The sequence below is a fragment of the Onychostoma macrolepis genome, chromosome 05 (genome assembly GCF_012432095.1).
Source record: "Onychostoma macrolepis isolate SWU-2019 chromosome 05, ASM1243209v1, whole genome shotgun sequence".
Lineage (NCBI taxonomy): Eukaryota > Metazoa > Chordata > Actinopteri > Cypriniformes > Cyprinidae > Onychostoma > Onychostoma macrolepis.
In genome coordinates, this window is record NC_081159.1 from 23,710,477 (window position 1) to 23,726,761 (window position 16,285).

The 16,285-nt window shown below is 37.7% G+C and overlaps 1 protein-coding gene and 1 long non-coding RNA gene across 2 annotated transcripts in view; both read right to left on the bottom strand.

The window, feature by feature from the left end:
* LOC131541459 (uncharacterized) overlaps nucleotides 1-11,306 on the bottom strand; it is a 67,875-nt gene extending 56,569 nt beyond the window's left edge. Inside the window, exons 1-2 of the long non-coding RNA XR_009271513.1 lie at nucleotides 10,932-11,306; nucleotides 10,638-10,725 (exon numbers count right to left, since the gene is read on the bottom strand). This is a non-coding gene — a long non-coding RNA (uncharacterized LOC131541459). The remainder of the gene's footprint in view (nucleotides 1-10,637; nucleotides 10,726-10,931) is intronic.
* Nucleotides 11,307-11,702: 396 nt separating this feature from the next.
* Nucleotides 11,703-14,820, bottom strand: ctsll (cathepsin L, like). Its single transcript, XM_058776265.1, has 8 exons — nucleotides 14,679-14,820; nucleotides 14,168-14,306; nucleotides 13,922-14,044; nucleotides 13,603-13,755; nucleotides 13,271-13,495; nucleotides 12,987-13,155; nucleotides 12,723-12,840; nucleotides 11,703-12,612 (listed from the first exon to the last, which is right to left on the bottom strand). Exons 2-8 carry the CDS (start codon nucleotides 14,291-14,293, stop codon nucleotides 12,513-12,515), a joined length of 1,014 nt encoding a protein of 337 aa, XP_058632248.1. The 5' UTR covers nucleotides 14,294-14,306; nucleotides 14,679-14,820; the 3' UTR covers nucleotides 11,703-12,512.
* Between the last annotated feature and the right edge of the window lie 1,465 nt (nucleotides 14,821-16,285).

Here is a 16,285-nt window from a genome sequence, read left to right on the forward strand (position 1 = left end):
AGTCATCAAAACTGCATTTATTTGATCAAAAACACAGTAAAAGTAATATTTAATATTCATAACAGTTTTCTATTTTCATATATTTTAAAATGAATTAATATGATAATGTGTTAAATTTATTCCTGTGATGGCAAAGCTGAATTTTTAGGTGCCATTACTCCAGTCATCAGAGTTGCATGATCCTTCATAAATCATTCTAATATACTGATTTGGTGAACAAGAAAAATATTTTATTATTATGTTGAAAACAGTCGCGCTGCTTAATATTTCTGGAAATTGTGATACAATATTTCAGGATTCTTTGATGAATGGAAAGTTCCAAAGAACCGCGTTTATTTGAATTTGAATTTAAATTGAAACAATGTAAAAGTGTTTACTGTCAATTTGAGCAACTTGATCAATTTAATGCATCCTTGCTGAATCTATTTAACTTTCAACAACAACAAAAATATAATCAAACTTTCGAATGTTACCATATGCTGTACTGTGCTTCTAGCAGATATACACATTTAAAGGTTTTTCACATCTGGGAAACAAGTGGCCAAAAAATATTGAAATATGCAAATTTTGTCCAATAAATAATGCTCTCTCTCTAGAATGAGAATAGCAAGAATCATAGCTCAAGGCGGTGACGTAAAAAAAAAGAAAAGAAAAAAGATATCCCATTATATGTCCCAGCGGCCCAACTTCCTGTTTTCAACGAAAACATCAACACAGGAAAACTTGCCTTCATCAAACCATTTCATGGGATCTTTGAAATGTAATGCCTCTAATATACTAGGAACACATACTATTAAAAATTCAAACTGTCATATTTTGAACAACCCCTATAATAGATTCTGCAGAATGATGTAGTGACATCTGCTGGGGAATGTTTTCAGTTTCATTATGTAATTATTTTGATTAATTTCATGTCATGATTGGACATTATGTTCATTCTGTGCTTTGTGTGCACTTCAGTGTCAGTATATATAAATAGTATATATAATCAGCATATAATTCAAACAACTAGCTACATTAATCCAGAATAATGTTCTTGAATAAAATGACTAGCATATTGTAATTTGTGAACACCACTATGAGGACATGTGGAATATGGAGAGCTTTGTAATTGTTTATTTTACCTGCTGCCCTCAGCCTCAAGCTTGGCATAACATTGTCCTAATGTTTAAATACTGCTGTCATGTGCAGTCCGGCTTTAAGTGGACTTTATGACATCATTTATAAACTTCCAACGGGCAATGTTAGGTGCGAGCATGACACAACGATGTGTTAAACCCAAAGGTCAACCAATCCATTAAACACCATGTATTGAGCTGCCTTCTGACACACAACGGGCAGACAGAAAGAAATTTGGCGGAGTTAAAACTAAGGTGTACAATTCTCTTTTTCTCCCTTTCACTATATATAGAACTACTATTAAAGGTTAAATACGAGTCCTCACACTCAAAACCAAAGGGCACAGAAAGGTATAGAAATCTGTCAGGTCTTGTTTAATGAAATACACAAAGATAAAAGTACTCTTGTCAACACCCTGCCATTTTTCTTCATAATGTGACAAGCCTGCACATACCACGCAGCTCTGAAACTTTTACCCAAGGCCTCTAAGTCACAAGATTTTCCTTCCGCCTATGTCGGGATATTTTATGGACCGTCAACGTGTGTACGTGTGTGTGTGTGTGTGTGTGTGGTAGCAAGCGTGCACGGCAGAACAGCCAAGTTAATGTTATGAGAAGCGGCAGGGGTTTCTTAAGTAAGAGCAAAAGTTTTCCAGAGCAATGTGATTATTTTTACTGACTCAACGCCCCCTCCCTCCCTTTTAGCAGCGGTGATGGTAACCACTCGGTCTCCTTGCCCTCTCTGTCTTGGCGGTAAGCTAACCCAGCTGTTCTCAATGCCATTTTGGGGAGAGGAAAAACCGAAGGCAGGAGAAGGACAGAGAGCGTGCGCGAGAGAGAGAGAGAGAGAGAGAGAGAGAGAGAGAGAAAAGCTGGCAGGGAAGGGAACAGACCTGATTATCCAAATACAGTCATTAAAGGGGAAATGTGTTTTTCAAACTGTCAAGATGATTAATGAGGGAGAGCAAATCCTCACAAATGCTCTTGTTTAGTCTAACTGGCAGACATGATCCTGGCCACTGATTAATGGCAGTGCTGGTGCGTGAGGCCACCGCGAGGTGAGATGAGTGGGTGGTGGGGGTAGGTGTTAGGTAGTGGAAGGACGTGTAGTGTGGCAGAGAGATAGAACGTCACAGGATGTTGCAGAGAGAGGGAGCGAGACAAGAGAAAGCTCCTACTAGTCAACAGCAGTTTTATCTCTGCCACTTTTTAGAGGTTTAATGAGTTTAAACAACAACGCTGCATGGCTTCACCTCACAAATATGCTCATTAGATGTTTTTGGCCAAACTTGCGGCTGTTGAACAAATACCACGCATGTGATTTATGGCATAAATAACCGTGGTAATAATTATAGCATACGACAGACTTGCAGTGAAGTAACAGTCATTAGAGTAAGAAGAAAAGCAGATCCTGTCAGCTCTAAAAGGATCTCGGCATTGTTTTGAAGTAGTCAAATCATATGGAACACCTTAGCAGTGTTTGTGGGAGACTCTGTGTGTGTGTGTGTGTGTGTGTGTGTCAGACAGATGACCTTAGAAATGACTGATTTTCCTCCTAGCAGGAGCTAAAGTGCTGATACCTGACTATTTCACTTTGCTGACCTTAAAGAGTGGCGGTTACAACATGCACACACACACTCTCTCTCTCACTGGTTAAGATTTCTGTGGCATAATGACACAGAGCACACATTCATTAGCCACTGTCTCATTGACAGTATTGGAAACCAATGGGTCTGTAAGCTATTCATCAGGAACGCAGACAGGCTAACAATTCTTGTATGGACCGCAGAGCTATTGCTCTGTGCTGGGAGGTCTTCTTTAAACTCAATGGTTACAGTTTTTTCAAACCACATGTTGGGTACAAAATTAGCTTGCCACTAACCTACCAGTGTTGTACTTCTTTAGACTATTCCCACATCCAACTGACCACTGCTTTATTACTTGATACATTTCTTAGAATCTTCAGAAAATGTAAAGATCTCAGTGAAGGGTACAATTCTGGCTGACATAATATAAGCCGGTAATTATTTTGAATAAGCCAGTAATTATTTTCACTGCCTTGTGTACACTGCCATTCAAAAACTTTTTTTTTTTTAAAGAATTTAAAGAAATTAACACTTTTATTCAGCAAGGATGTGTTTCATCGACAAAAAAAGTGATTGTAAAGACATACTGTTAGAAAAGATTTCTATTTTGAATATGCTGTTCTTCTTAACTTTTTATTCATCCAAGATTCCTGAAAAAAGTATCAGGGTCCAAAAAAAAAAGGTTTATATATATATATATATATATATATATATATATATATTAGAACTAAGCAGCACAACTGTTTCCAACATTGATAATAAATCAGTAATAAATCAAAATGATTTCTGAAGGATCATGTGACATTGAAGACTGGAGTAATGGCTGATGAAAATTCAGCTTTGCACACAGAATAAATTAGGTTTTAAAGTACAATAAAATAGAAAATAGTTTTTTTAATTGTAATAATCTCACAATATTATTATTTTTTTCTCTTTAAAAAAACATTAAAAATCTTGCTGATTCCAAACTTTTGAATGGCAGTGTACATTAACTTACAAATGGCTGATATGAAAAAATGCAATAAAAAAAATGCATTTGTCTAAATGTAAAAAAATTAAACAGTAAAAAATAAAACCAAATATTTAAATGCTACAAATGAAATTAGACATAAAACATTTCGATGTAGCGTTTGAAGTTGTGGAAAATGTATATACTCATTAGAGAGCACCAATTATTTCAGTATAAAAATACCCAAAACAGATCTTGAGCAGCAGGAAACTTAACAACTTCTAACAGCAGTTGTTTTTATTTTTGTAATTATTTTGCTTCAGTTTTTAGGTCTCCTTATGACCTTTTTTTCTCATTTCCACTCCCTGTACATTAATAAAATGGTTAACAGCTGTGAACCTCTCTTAACATGACAGAATGTGAAGTTGTACATCTCTCATTTCCCTCATGATAATGTTCTGTTCTCGGTTCCCATAAACCCCTCACTGTGCCTCCCTGGAAACACACATGCCACAAACACACACACACACACACACACACACACACTGTACCTTTGTATATCTTCACACTAAATAGAGCAGTACAGCCCTATGGAAGACATTGAACAGACTGATCTGACCTGTAACACATTCACTCAAACACACATACTAGAAAACATTCATTAATCTGGCTTCTAATACTCAGACTAAACAGCTTCTATTAGTCAGAACTATAAGCAGATGATGGCAAGAAGCACCTAAGCATGCTAAATTACCAGCTATCAGTATAAATGATGACATGAAAAATTAGAAAAGGGAATGGAGATTTAAAAGGCAGCCTCAAACTCTCCAGACGAACATATCCCTCAATATGTTCATGAGAAGATAAAACATGTCAGAGAGGGAGAATGATGACAAGAAGAAGCTCAGAGAAAGAAAACAGACGGGCAAAAGGGAGTTAATGGAGGGCACGGGTAGAAAGGCTGGATGGAGAAGTCAATGTTCCTGAAGAGCTGAGAGTAGAACAGCTGTGTGTGTGAGTGTGTGTGTGTGTGTGTGTGAGGCCCTAGAAGCAAGCTCTGTTTGTGTGTGTCAGAGGGAGTAGTGATTAATGACCCACAGGCCTTGTTTCTCTTGCTTCCTTCCTCAGCAACGATGTCACACACACACCGTCACATGTCAGCCTAATGGACACAGGCAGACAGTGGCGGGAGCTGCCTGTCGCTCCAGACTCGCACACACATTAAGAACATGCATGCGTGTCAAAAATCCCATGTTTTTATTGAAAGAGAAACAAAACAAAAAGAGCACCAAATTTCACTGTGCGATTCGTGGCGAGAGAGCCCGCAGTGTTCGTTTTGTGCACTGATTATGCGCAAGAAAGAAAGAAAGAAAAGAACAGGAGAGAAAGATGTTGTGCGTCAGAGAAAAAGGAGAATGTGCGGCTGAGAGAGAGAAGTCAGTGTTTGCATGTGTGCCGGTTCCCAGCCCTGTCAGTGAGCTGTCAGAGTGTGATTTATGGTTGTGAGACTCACAGCAGTCCTTGCTGCCAGTTCAGTATTGTTACAACTGACATCTAATGAGGCCAGACGTGCTTTCAAGCACAGCACTTAACACAGGCCTCCATCTCCACCAGTCACAGGCCCTCTTTTCTCCTCCTCTCTCACTCCCATTTATTTTCTGCATCTGGGGTGGCAGACCAAGGAAAGGAGGAAAGACACGGTCTTGCTGCGAGAGCTTACAAAACGGAGAACGCAGATGAAGCTGCAGTCAGCAGACTTTTTTTTTTCCGTCCGTCTTTCCCCCTCCCCCGATACAAGCCTGCACAATGGCAAATTAAAGTAGAGCGAACCTTTATATACTGATGACTTTGCTTTGAAAGGCAATATCTCAGCGTTTTTCTACGCCATTCAATTTTTCAACTGCTTAGTAATTGTTTGGAGGATAGTCTGCGCCCTGGTCTAATCATATTGGTGGCTGTGTCATTTTGAAAGGGAGAAGGAGTAATGCTGGATGAGAGCTCCTTGGCTTTGACTTTTTCCTGATCTTGGGTTTCTGCTCCACTCCTCTTCGGGCTGCTAGCTTAGTCAGGACCCCTCGCAGTAATCATAAACAGAGCCGCTGGCAGCGGCACCCGCGTACTGCGCTCCCTCCCTTCGCCCCCTGCTCCGGTTCCTTGTCAGACGTGATTAATGGCACACGGGCCCGGTGCGCTTTGCGTTGCCAGTTCCAGCGATGTTCCCTTGATACTTAATGAAGTCTGACAAACTTCTTTTCCCTCATTGTGTTCCAGTTATTTTTCCCCGCTCCATTTAAGAGAAGCCCAATGTAGCTAAATTTGCCACCGCCGCACAAAAGCACAGGTCAAACTTTTCATATTTATTGCGCAGTCGAGGAGCACAGCCTATAACACCGCTGGCAACGTCGGCTGTTTCTCAGGCAGCTCGTGTTGTTGTTCATACTTCAGATTTGAGTAGTTTTGATTGCAGTCATTAGACATTCCACAACTTCAGTTCCAAGAACTAAAGGTCGCAGTGGCCTTACAGGACAAGGTCTGCGGTGTCTCAAACAACATGCGCTGATTTTACTTACTGCCTTCCAGTGGAAGATCATGTAATATATCATTTTTATTGTTACTTTACAAAGATCAGTGGCATTTTTTTCAGAAGAGGCAGAACTATTACAAAATATAAGATTAAATAATGTGTAAAGCACAAAAAAAAAAAAAATACTTTAAAAATAATTAGCCTGTCAATGCAATGATGACCACCTATCATGCTAGCAACAGGTCTGGAAATCGGCCTGAATTAGTAAAATTGGTGGAAGTGGATGGACAAATTACAAAGAAAACAAGTTACACACTCGGACATCACCACTTTCAGTCATACTGAAAATGATGAACTGTGAGCCAGACATTTTTAGAAGGCACACAACTTTCTTTAAATTTAAGATGAACATAATACACGCTGATTAGCAGTTAGTAGTAGCAAAAAAAAAAAAAAAAAAAAATGATGTGCTTACTGTATTATTGTAATTACATTTTAAGCAATGAGGGGGAAGAAATCAGATATAACAGATATATGTTTTTTTTTTTTTTTAAACAGCATATATCAACATTTGAATTTGAGCACAAATTGCCCATTTCATTTTAAAAATGTAAATCAGAAAAAAAGAAGCTTGCATATCCATATCTTACATGCCTTCAGCCTGCTGCATTGTAGACTACATTAGGATTTGAAATTTAAATGAATTCAAAGGCAATCTAAACAACATGATTAACATAATTACTATGGAAAGGAAATGCAAACTATGTTGTTGATGGTTAGTGTTCATAAAGAATCAGCAGCGTGGATAGGAAAGAAAGCACACTTGGGAGAACGGTTCCCCAAGTTGTGATATGTGTCTATGCTGTGACGTTACAAAACTTAAAATTGCGTCATTTTAACAGAACACTACAGTTCTGTTACAAGAGCATCAAGGATATTTAAAAGAAAAAGAGAGAAAACAGCTGTGCTGTTTTGTTGCCTTCTCTCTAAATGCATTTTGTCTCTGCGGTGAAGACTGTACTCTGTACCAGCAGGGGGCTCTGTTGTTGCAATTTAAAAGCAAAGTAAGTCCATACATGAAAATACATAAATAATACATACCATCAATACATAAAAAGCGCTGCAGCATTTTCATGTAGTTGCTACCATTTTGCAAAACACTTTGAGTCATAGTTGAGCTAGAATGGGAGTCATAACCAGTCTGCTGAGCAGGAATATCCTTTACAAACTGTTCAGTGCTAATAGTTCACTGTCATGCAAGAGTGGTCTTTAATCTGCTGTGCCTACCACGCTAGTAAGCTGTAATTCTATCAAGACAAGTCCAATCAAATAAATCAAAGAAATTTTCTAAGAATCTCATAACAGGATGAACACTTCTAACCTATCTATCTAACCCTAACTCTGTGTAGAAGACAAGCCACCAGCCTGGGTTAAAAGTACAATACTGAAAGCTAACAAACATGGAAACATTTGGTTTTCATTAGTGCAGCGTACAGTAGCTTGGACTACAGTTAGTTTTTCAAGCCTCTTTGGAGAACCCCTTGTTACAGAGATACATAGCAAATAAGAGAAAGTCACAAGTGATAAGTAGCAATTACAAGCTTGAACACACAATGTCCATAACACACTGTGCACTGGCGAAAAAATGCTGTGGTTACTGGGACACATTCAAGTGCTTTGCTATCTAAATCAATATTTTTAAAAAATAAGTGCTTACCATCCTTACTGAATCAGGGCCCATATTTTGCAACCCAACAATGATCTACTGTTTTAAGACATATCTGAAATATTCTGTCTACTGAGAACAAATTATCACAAACACTGCTGTACACAGTTCACACTTAAAGTAGTATCTCTATTTCAATTTATGAGTTGAAATTGAAATTTATTTGGCCACACCCCACATGAAAATAGGCAATAAAGAAGTGGAATTTACTGCATGACTATTCACATAAAAAATAGGCAATGGCATTGATCTAAGTATTCTACTGTCCTGGTCCATAAATACAATCTGTATCTATCTTAATCAAAAACCTATTTGTGAGAAGACTTAATATAACTATAGAAAAGTGATCTTGATCTTGTTTACCCCATATTACTATATCACAATAAATCACATTGTTAATTTGCCACCCTTGTCTGAACTACAAGCATGTCACAGGAATACTATACTTTTTTACTATACCTTTTTTTGAAATGGTGAACTTTCCCATAGACTGATTATTCAGTGGAAAACAAGAAACTAACTGTGCTGCCATTTATAGTATGTTCTTGAATGTTGAGGAAAGTCTCTACCAGCAGAGAGCGCTCTTGCTACAGAAATGTTTATTATAAGACTTTCTTTTACAACCTTTGTAATTGTTATTACTTTAAAACTACGGATGTATTCCAAGCTAATAAACATGTATGTTTTTTTTATCTCGAGATGAGAGGAACTTTTAAGAGGAAGAAACACTTGTACAACACTACAACCAATGCCTTCTAATTCTTGCAAACAGGGAAAAATAAACAAAGACAGGGTTCACAACCAGTCAATCATTTTTCACTTCAACTTTTCACCAGCCTTTTCACTTCAACTCCATCAACTGCACGTTTTAATAAAGCAAAATCTACAAATAAACAATGAAACTCCATATCATTCCTGGACTTACTGCTGACATGCACCATGATCAAATTATGTTCATGACATACAGGTGCTGGTCACATAATTAGAATATCATCAAAAAGTTGATTTATTTCACTAATTCCATTCAAAAAGTGAAACTTGTATATTATATTCATTCATTACACACAGACTGATATATTTCAAATGTTTATTTCTTTTAATTTTGATGATTAGAGCTTACAGCTCATGAAAGTATAAATATTAGAATATTTACATTTGAGTTTGAATAAATGACCATCCCTACAGTATAAATTCTGGGTATCTCTTGTTTTTGAAACCACAATAATGGGGAAGACTGCTGACTTGGCAATGATCCAGAAGACGAACATTGACACCCTCCACAAAGAGGGTAAGTCACAGAAGGTCATTACTGAAAAGTGTGGCTGTTTACAGAGTGCTGTATCAAAGCATATTAAATGCAAAGTTGACTGGAAGGAAGAATTTGGGTAGGAAAAGGTGCACAAGCAACAGGGATGACCGCAAGCTTGAGAATACAGTCAAGCAAAGCCGATTCAAACACTTGGGAGAGCTTCACAAGGAGAGAACTGAAGCTGGAGTCACTGCATCAAGAGTCACCACGCTCAGACGTCTTCAGGAAAAGGGCTACCAAGCCACTTCTGAACCAGAGACAACGTCAGAAGCATCTTACCTGGGCTGTGGAGAAAAAGAACTGGACTGTTGCTCAGTGGTCCAAAGTCCTCTTTTCAGATGAAAGTAAATTTTACATTTCATTTGGAAATCAAGGTCCCAGAGTCTGAAGGAAGAGTGGAGAGGCACAGAATCCATGTTGCTTGAAGTCCAGTGTGAAGTTTCCACAGTCTGTGATGATTTGGGCTGCCATGTCATCTGCTGGTGTTGGTCCACTGTGTTTTCTGAAGTCCACAGTCAACGCAGCCATCTACCAGGAAATTTTAGAGCACTTCATGCTTCCTTCTGTTGACAAGCTTTATGGAGATGCTGATTTCATTTTCCAGCAGGACTTGGCACCTGCCCACACTGCCAAAGGTACCAAAAGCTGGTTCAATGACCATAGTGTTACTGTGCTTGATTGGCCAGCAAACTCGCCTGACCTGAACCCCATAGAAAATCTATGTATTGTCAAAAGGAAGATGAGAGACACCAGACCCAACAATGCAGAAGAGCTGAGCAGTGCCACAGACTGATCGACTCCATGCCACGCCGCATTGCTGCAGTAATTCAGGCAAAAGGAGCCCCAACTAAGTATTAAGTGCTGTACATGCTCATACTTTTCATTTTCATACTTTTCAGTTGGCCAAGATTTCTAAAAATCTTTTCTTTGTATTGGTCTTAAGTAATATTCTAATATTTTGAGATACTGATTTTTGACTTTCATGAGCTGTAAGCTCTAATCATCAAAATTAAAAGAAATAAACATTTGAAATATATCAGTCTGCGTGTAATGAATGAATATAATATACAAGTTTCACTTTTTGAATGGAATTAGTGAAATAAAGCAACTTTTTGATGATATTCTAATTATATGACCAGCACCTGTATAATCAAAGCAAATGCTGTAAGAAATTGATAACATGGATAACATTTGATAACCATGAAGCGGGCTGATATTATAACAAGAAGCTGCTTAGAACAGCAGTGAAATGGCAAAGCCAAGCACATGACTCAGAATGACTCTCTAACAAGCACACACAGCATACTGACCTCTCATATTTACAGCTCAAACTTCAAAGCCAAGCTAAGTAGCGTTGTCTCAATGTCTAGGCACATAACCAACACGTACTGGTGGATTTTGTGTTGTGCATACACTGTACAGTACCTTGCTTGACTTGTTTCATCAGATCTTGAATTAACATACACGTTTATATCCACTGTCTAGACAGCTTGGACCTGTATCCAGTAAGTGTCTGAAAGGGGAAATTATATTTCTTACATAATAGCCTAACCCTCAGCACTCGAGTCTTTTATATTTTATTATTATTATTTATTATTATACTTTATTTTAAATTAACAAATTTATTTTATAATCATTAACAAAATGAGAAAATCTAAACTTTTTCAGTGGCCAAACGGTTTGTACTGTTTCACTGACAACAAAATTAACGTTACTAACCTGGTGTCAGTACTTTCTGGCGAAGACGCTGTCATTTTTGTAGTTTTAATGCAACAGTCAAATATTATGTCTTTGACAACTACACTTACTTTTAAAGCATCAAGTGGAAGTTGACTAACGCTGAATGACTTCCATAACACCGCTCTCGTCTTGACAAACTTCTCAGGAAAATCGTCATTTAGCGTTGTTTACCATCTCGAGCTCCTGCCATGAGAGCCAAACTGTCCGCGCGTGATCACCTCAACGTGCGCGCACACTTTGAGGGCCTAGAAGTTTCTCTTTTAACTTGAAATGGTGTCCTGTATCAGAAATGCAACTTTTTTGGATGCCAACTGCCATTAAACACCAAGGAAGAAGAAATGGCGTCCTAACACTGCGCTCATATACGGAACATTTGGGAAAAGTAACAAGAGGCGGCACAAATTTAAAAGACGTCCATCTAATGCATGTTTACACAAGAATTAATAAGGAAATTTACATTCATGAATTTGAGTAAATGAGAATAAAAATTAGGAGTATAGGTACAAATTAATCTTACGTGTGAATGTAGTAAAATAAGAAGGTAAAAGAATGGCTATGGTAATATAGATACACACAAAGATATATTTTACCCGGTCGGACAATGACGTTGAGCAAGCAAGCATAATACTTGCAATACAAGCAAGTAGGTTAGATGTATAAGTTCAGTAATAGCGCTTTTCATGTGGCCATTAACATGCTTGTTCCGTACAATTTAAGTGTTGAGGACAATTTAAGCGTGTCTTTGCATGGGAAGCATGGTTTAAGCTACAAGAGCAGTAAACCAGTACTAAGGATTTGCACAAAGATAATGCAAGCATTATGTTAAGCACATAAACAACTTTAGTAACAGGTTGTATGTCCATTACAGACTATTTTATTTATGGATGATGTGGTACAGTATTCTGCAAAAAAAGAAAAAAGTTTGGTAGTGCTGTCCTAGTCGATTTTGATTTGACAGTCTATTGCCTAACATTAAAAAAGCTTATGAGCTACACAGCACAATTCAGTAGAGTGAGAAAATGGCTTAAGGGTCTAAACTTTAATGATGCTCCTCAGAACAGAACTGTTGCTTGGCCCTTTGGTTTTACCACAATTTGGTCTTCTTACAGACCATGCTTGCATGAGATACCATGTGTACATAAACACTCATGACTCTATACCAGTAGATTTAATATTCATCCATTTACAGGTAAAGTAGAAAGAGCACAACTTGTAGTACAAATGCATGTGAACATGGCTCATGTCAAATGTTACTTCTAACACTGCTCAAAATATTAAGCTTAAAATACAGTGACTTGCATCACAAACGAAAATGGTTCATTGAATCAAAAGAAAAACAAACTTCTGATAGATTTGTGCATTCCAAGATAGCTTAACTTCAATAGAAGAAACTTTCTACAATATACTTGCAGTGTTCCAGACTTAAATGAAGCAAGCATTCAGAAAGAACAGATGCATAACAATATTTAATACAAAATAAAAAAATTAAAACAGCATGAAATATTAAAAGAAAAAGTGAACTACTGGCACTTCCAGATTGCAGAGAACAGTCCAGTGGCCTTACATTAGAGGATAGCTGGCAGATGTTGCAATGCCACAATGGTTATGTTGGTCTTTAGCCATGTAGATGTAGCCTTTGTCACCCCATTTCTCAGTCCAGCTTAAAAAAAAGATATACAGAACAAGTTTAAAAACCATGCAAATGAAGTTGTGTTATTGAAAAATCAGAATTGTGCGCATCATTAAAAGGATGCCAAAGGCAAGTCATACCTGTTCTTCACAATCCAGTATCTCTTCCCAGCAACATCAGCACCCTCATAACCATAACCAACCACCAGGACTCCATGGTCAAGTTCTTCACTGCTGCACTCCCTCTCATAGTAGATGCCTACAGCAGAAAGTTAGAAATGAGCAAGATGTTCAGACTGACTCCAGGTTATAGGAAAGCCATGTAGTTTTAAGTGCATAGTTTTTGCATAATTCAAAACTAATCAGAATTAGACCGTTTACACAGCTCAGGGCTAAATCACTCACCAGACTGATAGAACTGGAAGGATTCATGTGCAGCATCAATGGCAACAGCTACAGGACCCACAGCAGCAACAGCCCTCATTAGAGCACGTTCTTTACCACTGGGAATGTCCACAAAACCAGTGGCATTAGCAGCACTATAACGGGGGTCATAGTGGCACGGCTGATCATCCTGCATTTAAAAAATAAAAATCACTTTATATTTGAGGTTACTGAATATTCAATGAGACACCCACAATAGAGTCACTACCAGAAGAACTCAGAAAGCGCAAACCACTGATTCTTACCGTTCCAAGGTAGGAATACGACTCCTCTGAATCCAGCCCATTGTTGTCCTGAACATACTGGAAAGCCTGGTCCATGAGGCCTCCATTACAGCCTTGATTGCCCTCTGGCCTGGAACAGTCCATCAAGTTTTGCTCACTCAGAGAAACCAGCTTTCCAGTTTTGCGGAACAGCTGACCCTCCAAGGCACCTGTTGAGCTGAAAGCCCAGCAAGATCCACAACGTTTCTAGAACCACAAAACAGGACTTTGTTACCAAACAGTCAAGCAACATGCAGATTTTAGAACACAGATCCATAAACATGCTCCAGGAACTAGTTTGATAAACTGCTTACTTGGTCTTTGATAGGAGTAACATAACCCTTCTCTCTCCAGTCAACTTGTTGAGGGGCTCCAAAAAAGCTGGGTTCCATGAACAATGAGCCTTTTGATTTCCGGCTGGGGTCATGATTGTAACCATTCATCGCCTGTCTGAACTCCTCATTTGTCTAAAAGGGAAAACGCAAACAAAAGGGTTTAATAAAACAGCCCTAAAAAAAAAAAAAAAAAATCCAGTGTCAATCAGAAGTATGAAAACGATGCCAGTTTGCAGCAGATCAATCAGTTTAGATGTTGCAGAGAAAAACAAATCAGAAGTCATATTGAACAGTTTACCATATCACCAAATTGGTTCATGCCCAGTCGGAAGGTATGTTTGCCCACAGAGTGCTCAAGGTTGTGCAGCTCAATTTTCCTTAAGTTCTTCTCCCACACCATTCTCCTCCAGCCCTCCTCTTTCTGAGGAAAAAAAGCAGATATTGCAGCCATTGAAAAGTTAGTTCTGTATAAAGATTGTCAAGATGTTGCTTTTCAATTGTGTTGAAAATTGATTCGTTTGGCTATAGACTCTATACTACCAACCTCATGATAGTTTTTTCCATGCCAGCTCTTCCAGAGGTGCCAGTGATCGTCTAACTGCTGGTTTAAGCTTGGAGCAGCAGACACCGCACTCAAGCATAGCGTGAGGAGCGAGGCAAGCAACATCATCCTGCCTGGAAGACTGTGACAGAGGAATGTAACAAGTTACACTGAGACTGCAGCAGTAAATGTTCTAACCAATGACGCAGAAAAACTTCAGTGTGCAAGTTACCCTAAAAAAAATAAGACCCTGAACATGTACAAAGCCACATAATACGACGATAATAAAACAGAAATTTTCATTTGGAAGTTTTACTAGCCTAGAAGACATTCAAGCAGGTTTTTGTTTTTATTTTTCATTTTTTTAAGTTTAACAAGCGATTTTGCAAAACCAAATGATCCTCTACAGATGAAGCTGAAATCCAAGTAAAAATATAATTCGAGCACCGTATACACAAGGAGATAAAAGAAAGAAAGAAAAACACTAAAGCCGAAATGTAAATAATAAACTCACCTTTCACCAGAGAACGAAATAATTGACTGTCATTGTTTACAACTGAGCGGGATTTAAAGCGTGTCTGATCAAAGAGGCGGGCCTCTCATTGGCTGAGGGTGATGATGAGCAAAGTGTTCACAGCCAATCAGTCAAGCAAGAATCTTATCTACTAATGTGATGCAGCTTCACAAGATCGAGAACTCATCACTTGCATTGTAACAAGATTAAAAGTTGCATCCGATAACTCTTTTCCTAAATTCCTATGTTTAAAAAAATAATAAAAATCGTTTATGACATACGAGGGGAACTTAGTTTAATTTGAAAAATAAACATTTGATTTGGTGGTGTGAAAATAATTGAGATTGAATGAGAATTAGCAATAAGTTAAAATAAAAGTTTTAAATGCAGGTTATTGGAAAGGATGCATTGTGCTCATGATAATTCTGTGCTTTTCTCTGTTCTGTGTTAATTTTTATTTTAATTTGTGCTTGTCATGATCATGACATGAAGAGTGTGCCTGAAAAATGCAACATGCTCAGACAGAAAATAATCAAAGTGAAAACGCTTAGGCCCTAAAGAAAATTCCCTAACTTAGCGTTTTGAAGCACAATCAGCGGCTTGTGTTTTGTATGACTCAGTATACTAAATGTAGCAGACACAGTACTTCTTAGCATTGGCTAAGCTTGGTCTTTCAGTTGCAGAGAACACACGTGACATCATTTTCAAAATGTATTTTAAGTTTAAACCTTTTTGTTGTTGTTGCTCTTAATATGTATAACTATACATACTGAATATCATATAACCTTTATATAATTTCCAGTAATTATATTATTTATAGAATCTACAGTATCTCCATGAATGGAAAACTCTAGAAGGATTCTTGGACATTAAAAGTGGCCTTTAATGCAATAAAAAAAGTTGATTCCTTCAGAAATGTCTGTTAATGCAGTGGTTCTCCTGAAACTCTCTTTTTACAAATACAGGTATATTGTATATAAAAAAAATTATATATACTGGACTTGATTGTTTTTATTTAATAAACATATGAAGAGTTCAGATGCAAAAGCTTCTAAGTACGTCTACCATTTTTCTTTAAAATTAGCATTTCTTTCTGGCTACTATGTATAGGTTTGTATGTAAGTACTGGTACTTCTGAATAGGTTGAGGCTGGGATTTAACACATTTGAAGTGAAAGTACTTGATGAACATATACTATGTGTGGAGAGCATTCACTCAGTATCGTTATCTCATTTTTGACCAAGATGGCTTTTAGAGGCTTTTGCATTGGAACTCTTCATATATCATTATTGTTATACAAGTGCTAGTCTCTAAGGATGATGGCTTAAGTCATGTTTTATTGATACAAAAGGTTGTCATAAAGTATTTGGTTTATAATAAAAATCACTTATTCAACACAAACCTTTGACGGTTACCAAAAACCACAACGCAACCACTGATATTTCTTGCATACAGCATAAGCAAGGAAAAAAGGAAACAGAAAACAAAACTGTGGTTTGACGTTTGATGGAGTGAACTCTAAATTGACATGTAACCTGTGCAATTTAACAATGACAAAAACCATTGGTTAGACCCTAAAAGACACAGCAGGATATTACCTGTTTCAC

Excerpts from the sequence above, each read along its gene's own strand:
- ctsll (XM_058776265.1), bottom strand. The coding sequence starts at position 14,293 with ATGATGTTGCTTGCCTCGCTCCTCACGCTATGCTTGAGTGCGGTGTCT. Across the intron at positions 13,496-13,602 it reads TTACTCCTATCAAAGACCAA|AAACGTTGTGGATCTTGCTG; the intron begins GTAAGCAGTTTA and ends TTGTGGTTCTAG. Across the intron at positions 12,613-12,722 it reads TACTGGATTGTGAAGAACAG|CTGGACTGAGAAATGGGGTG; the intron begins GTATGACTTGCC and ends CTTTTTTTTAAG.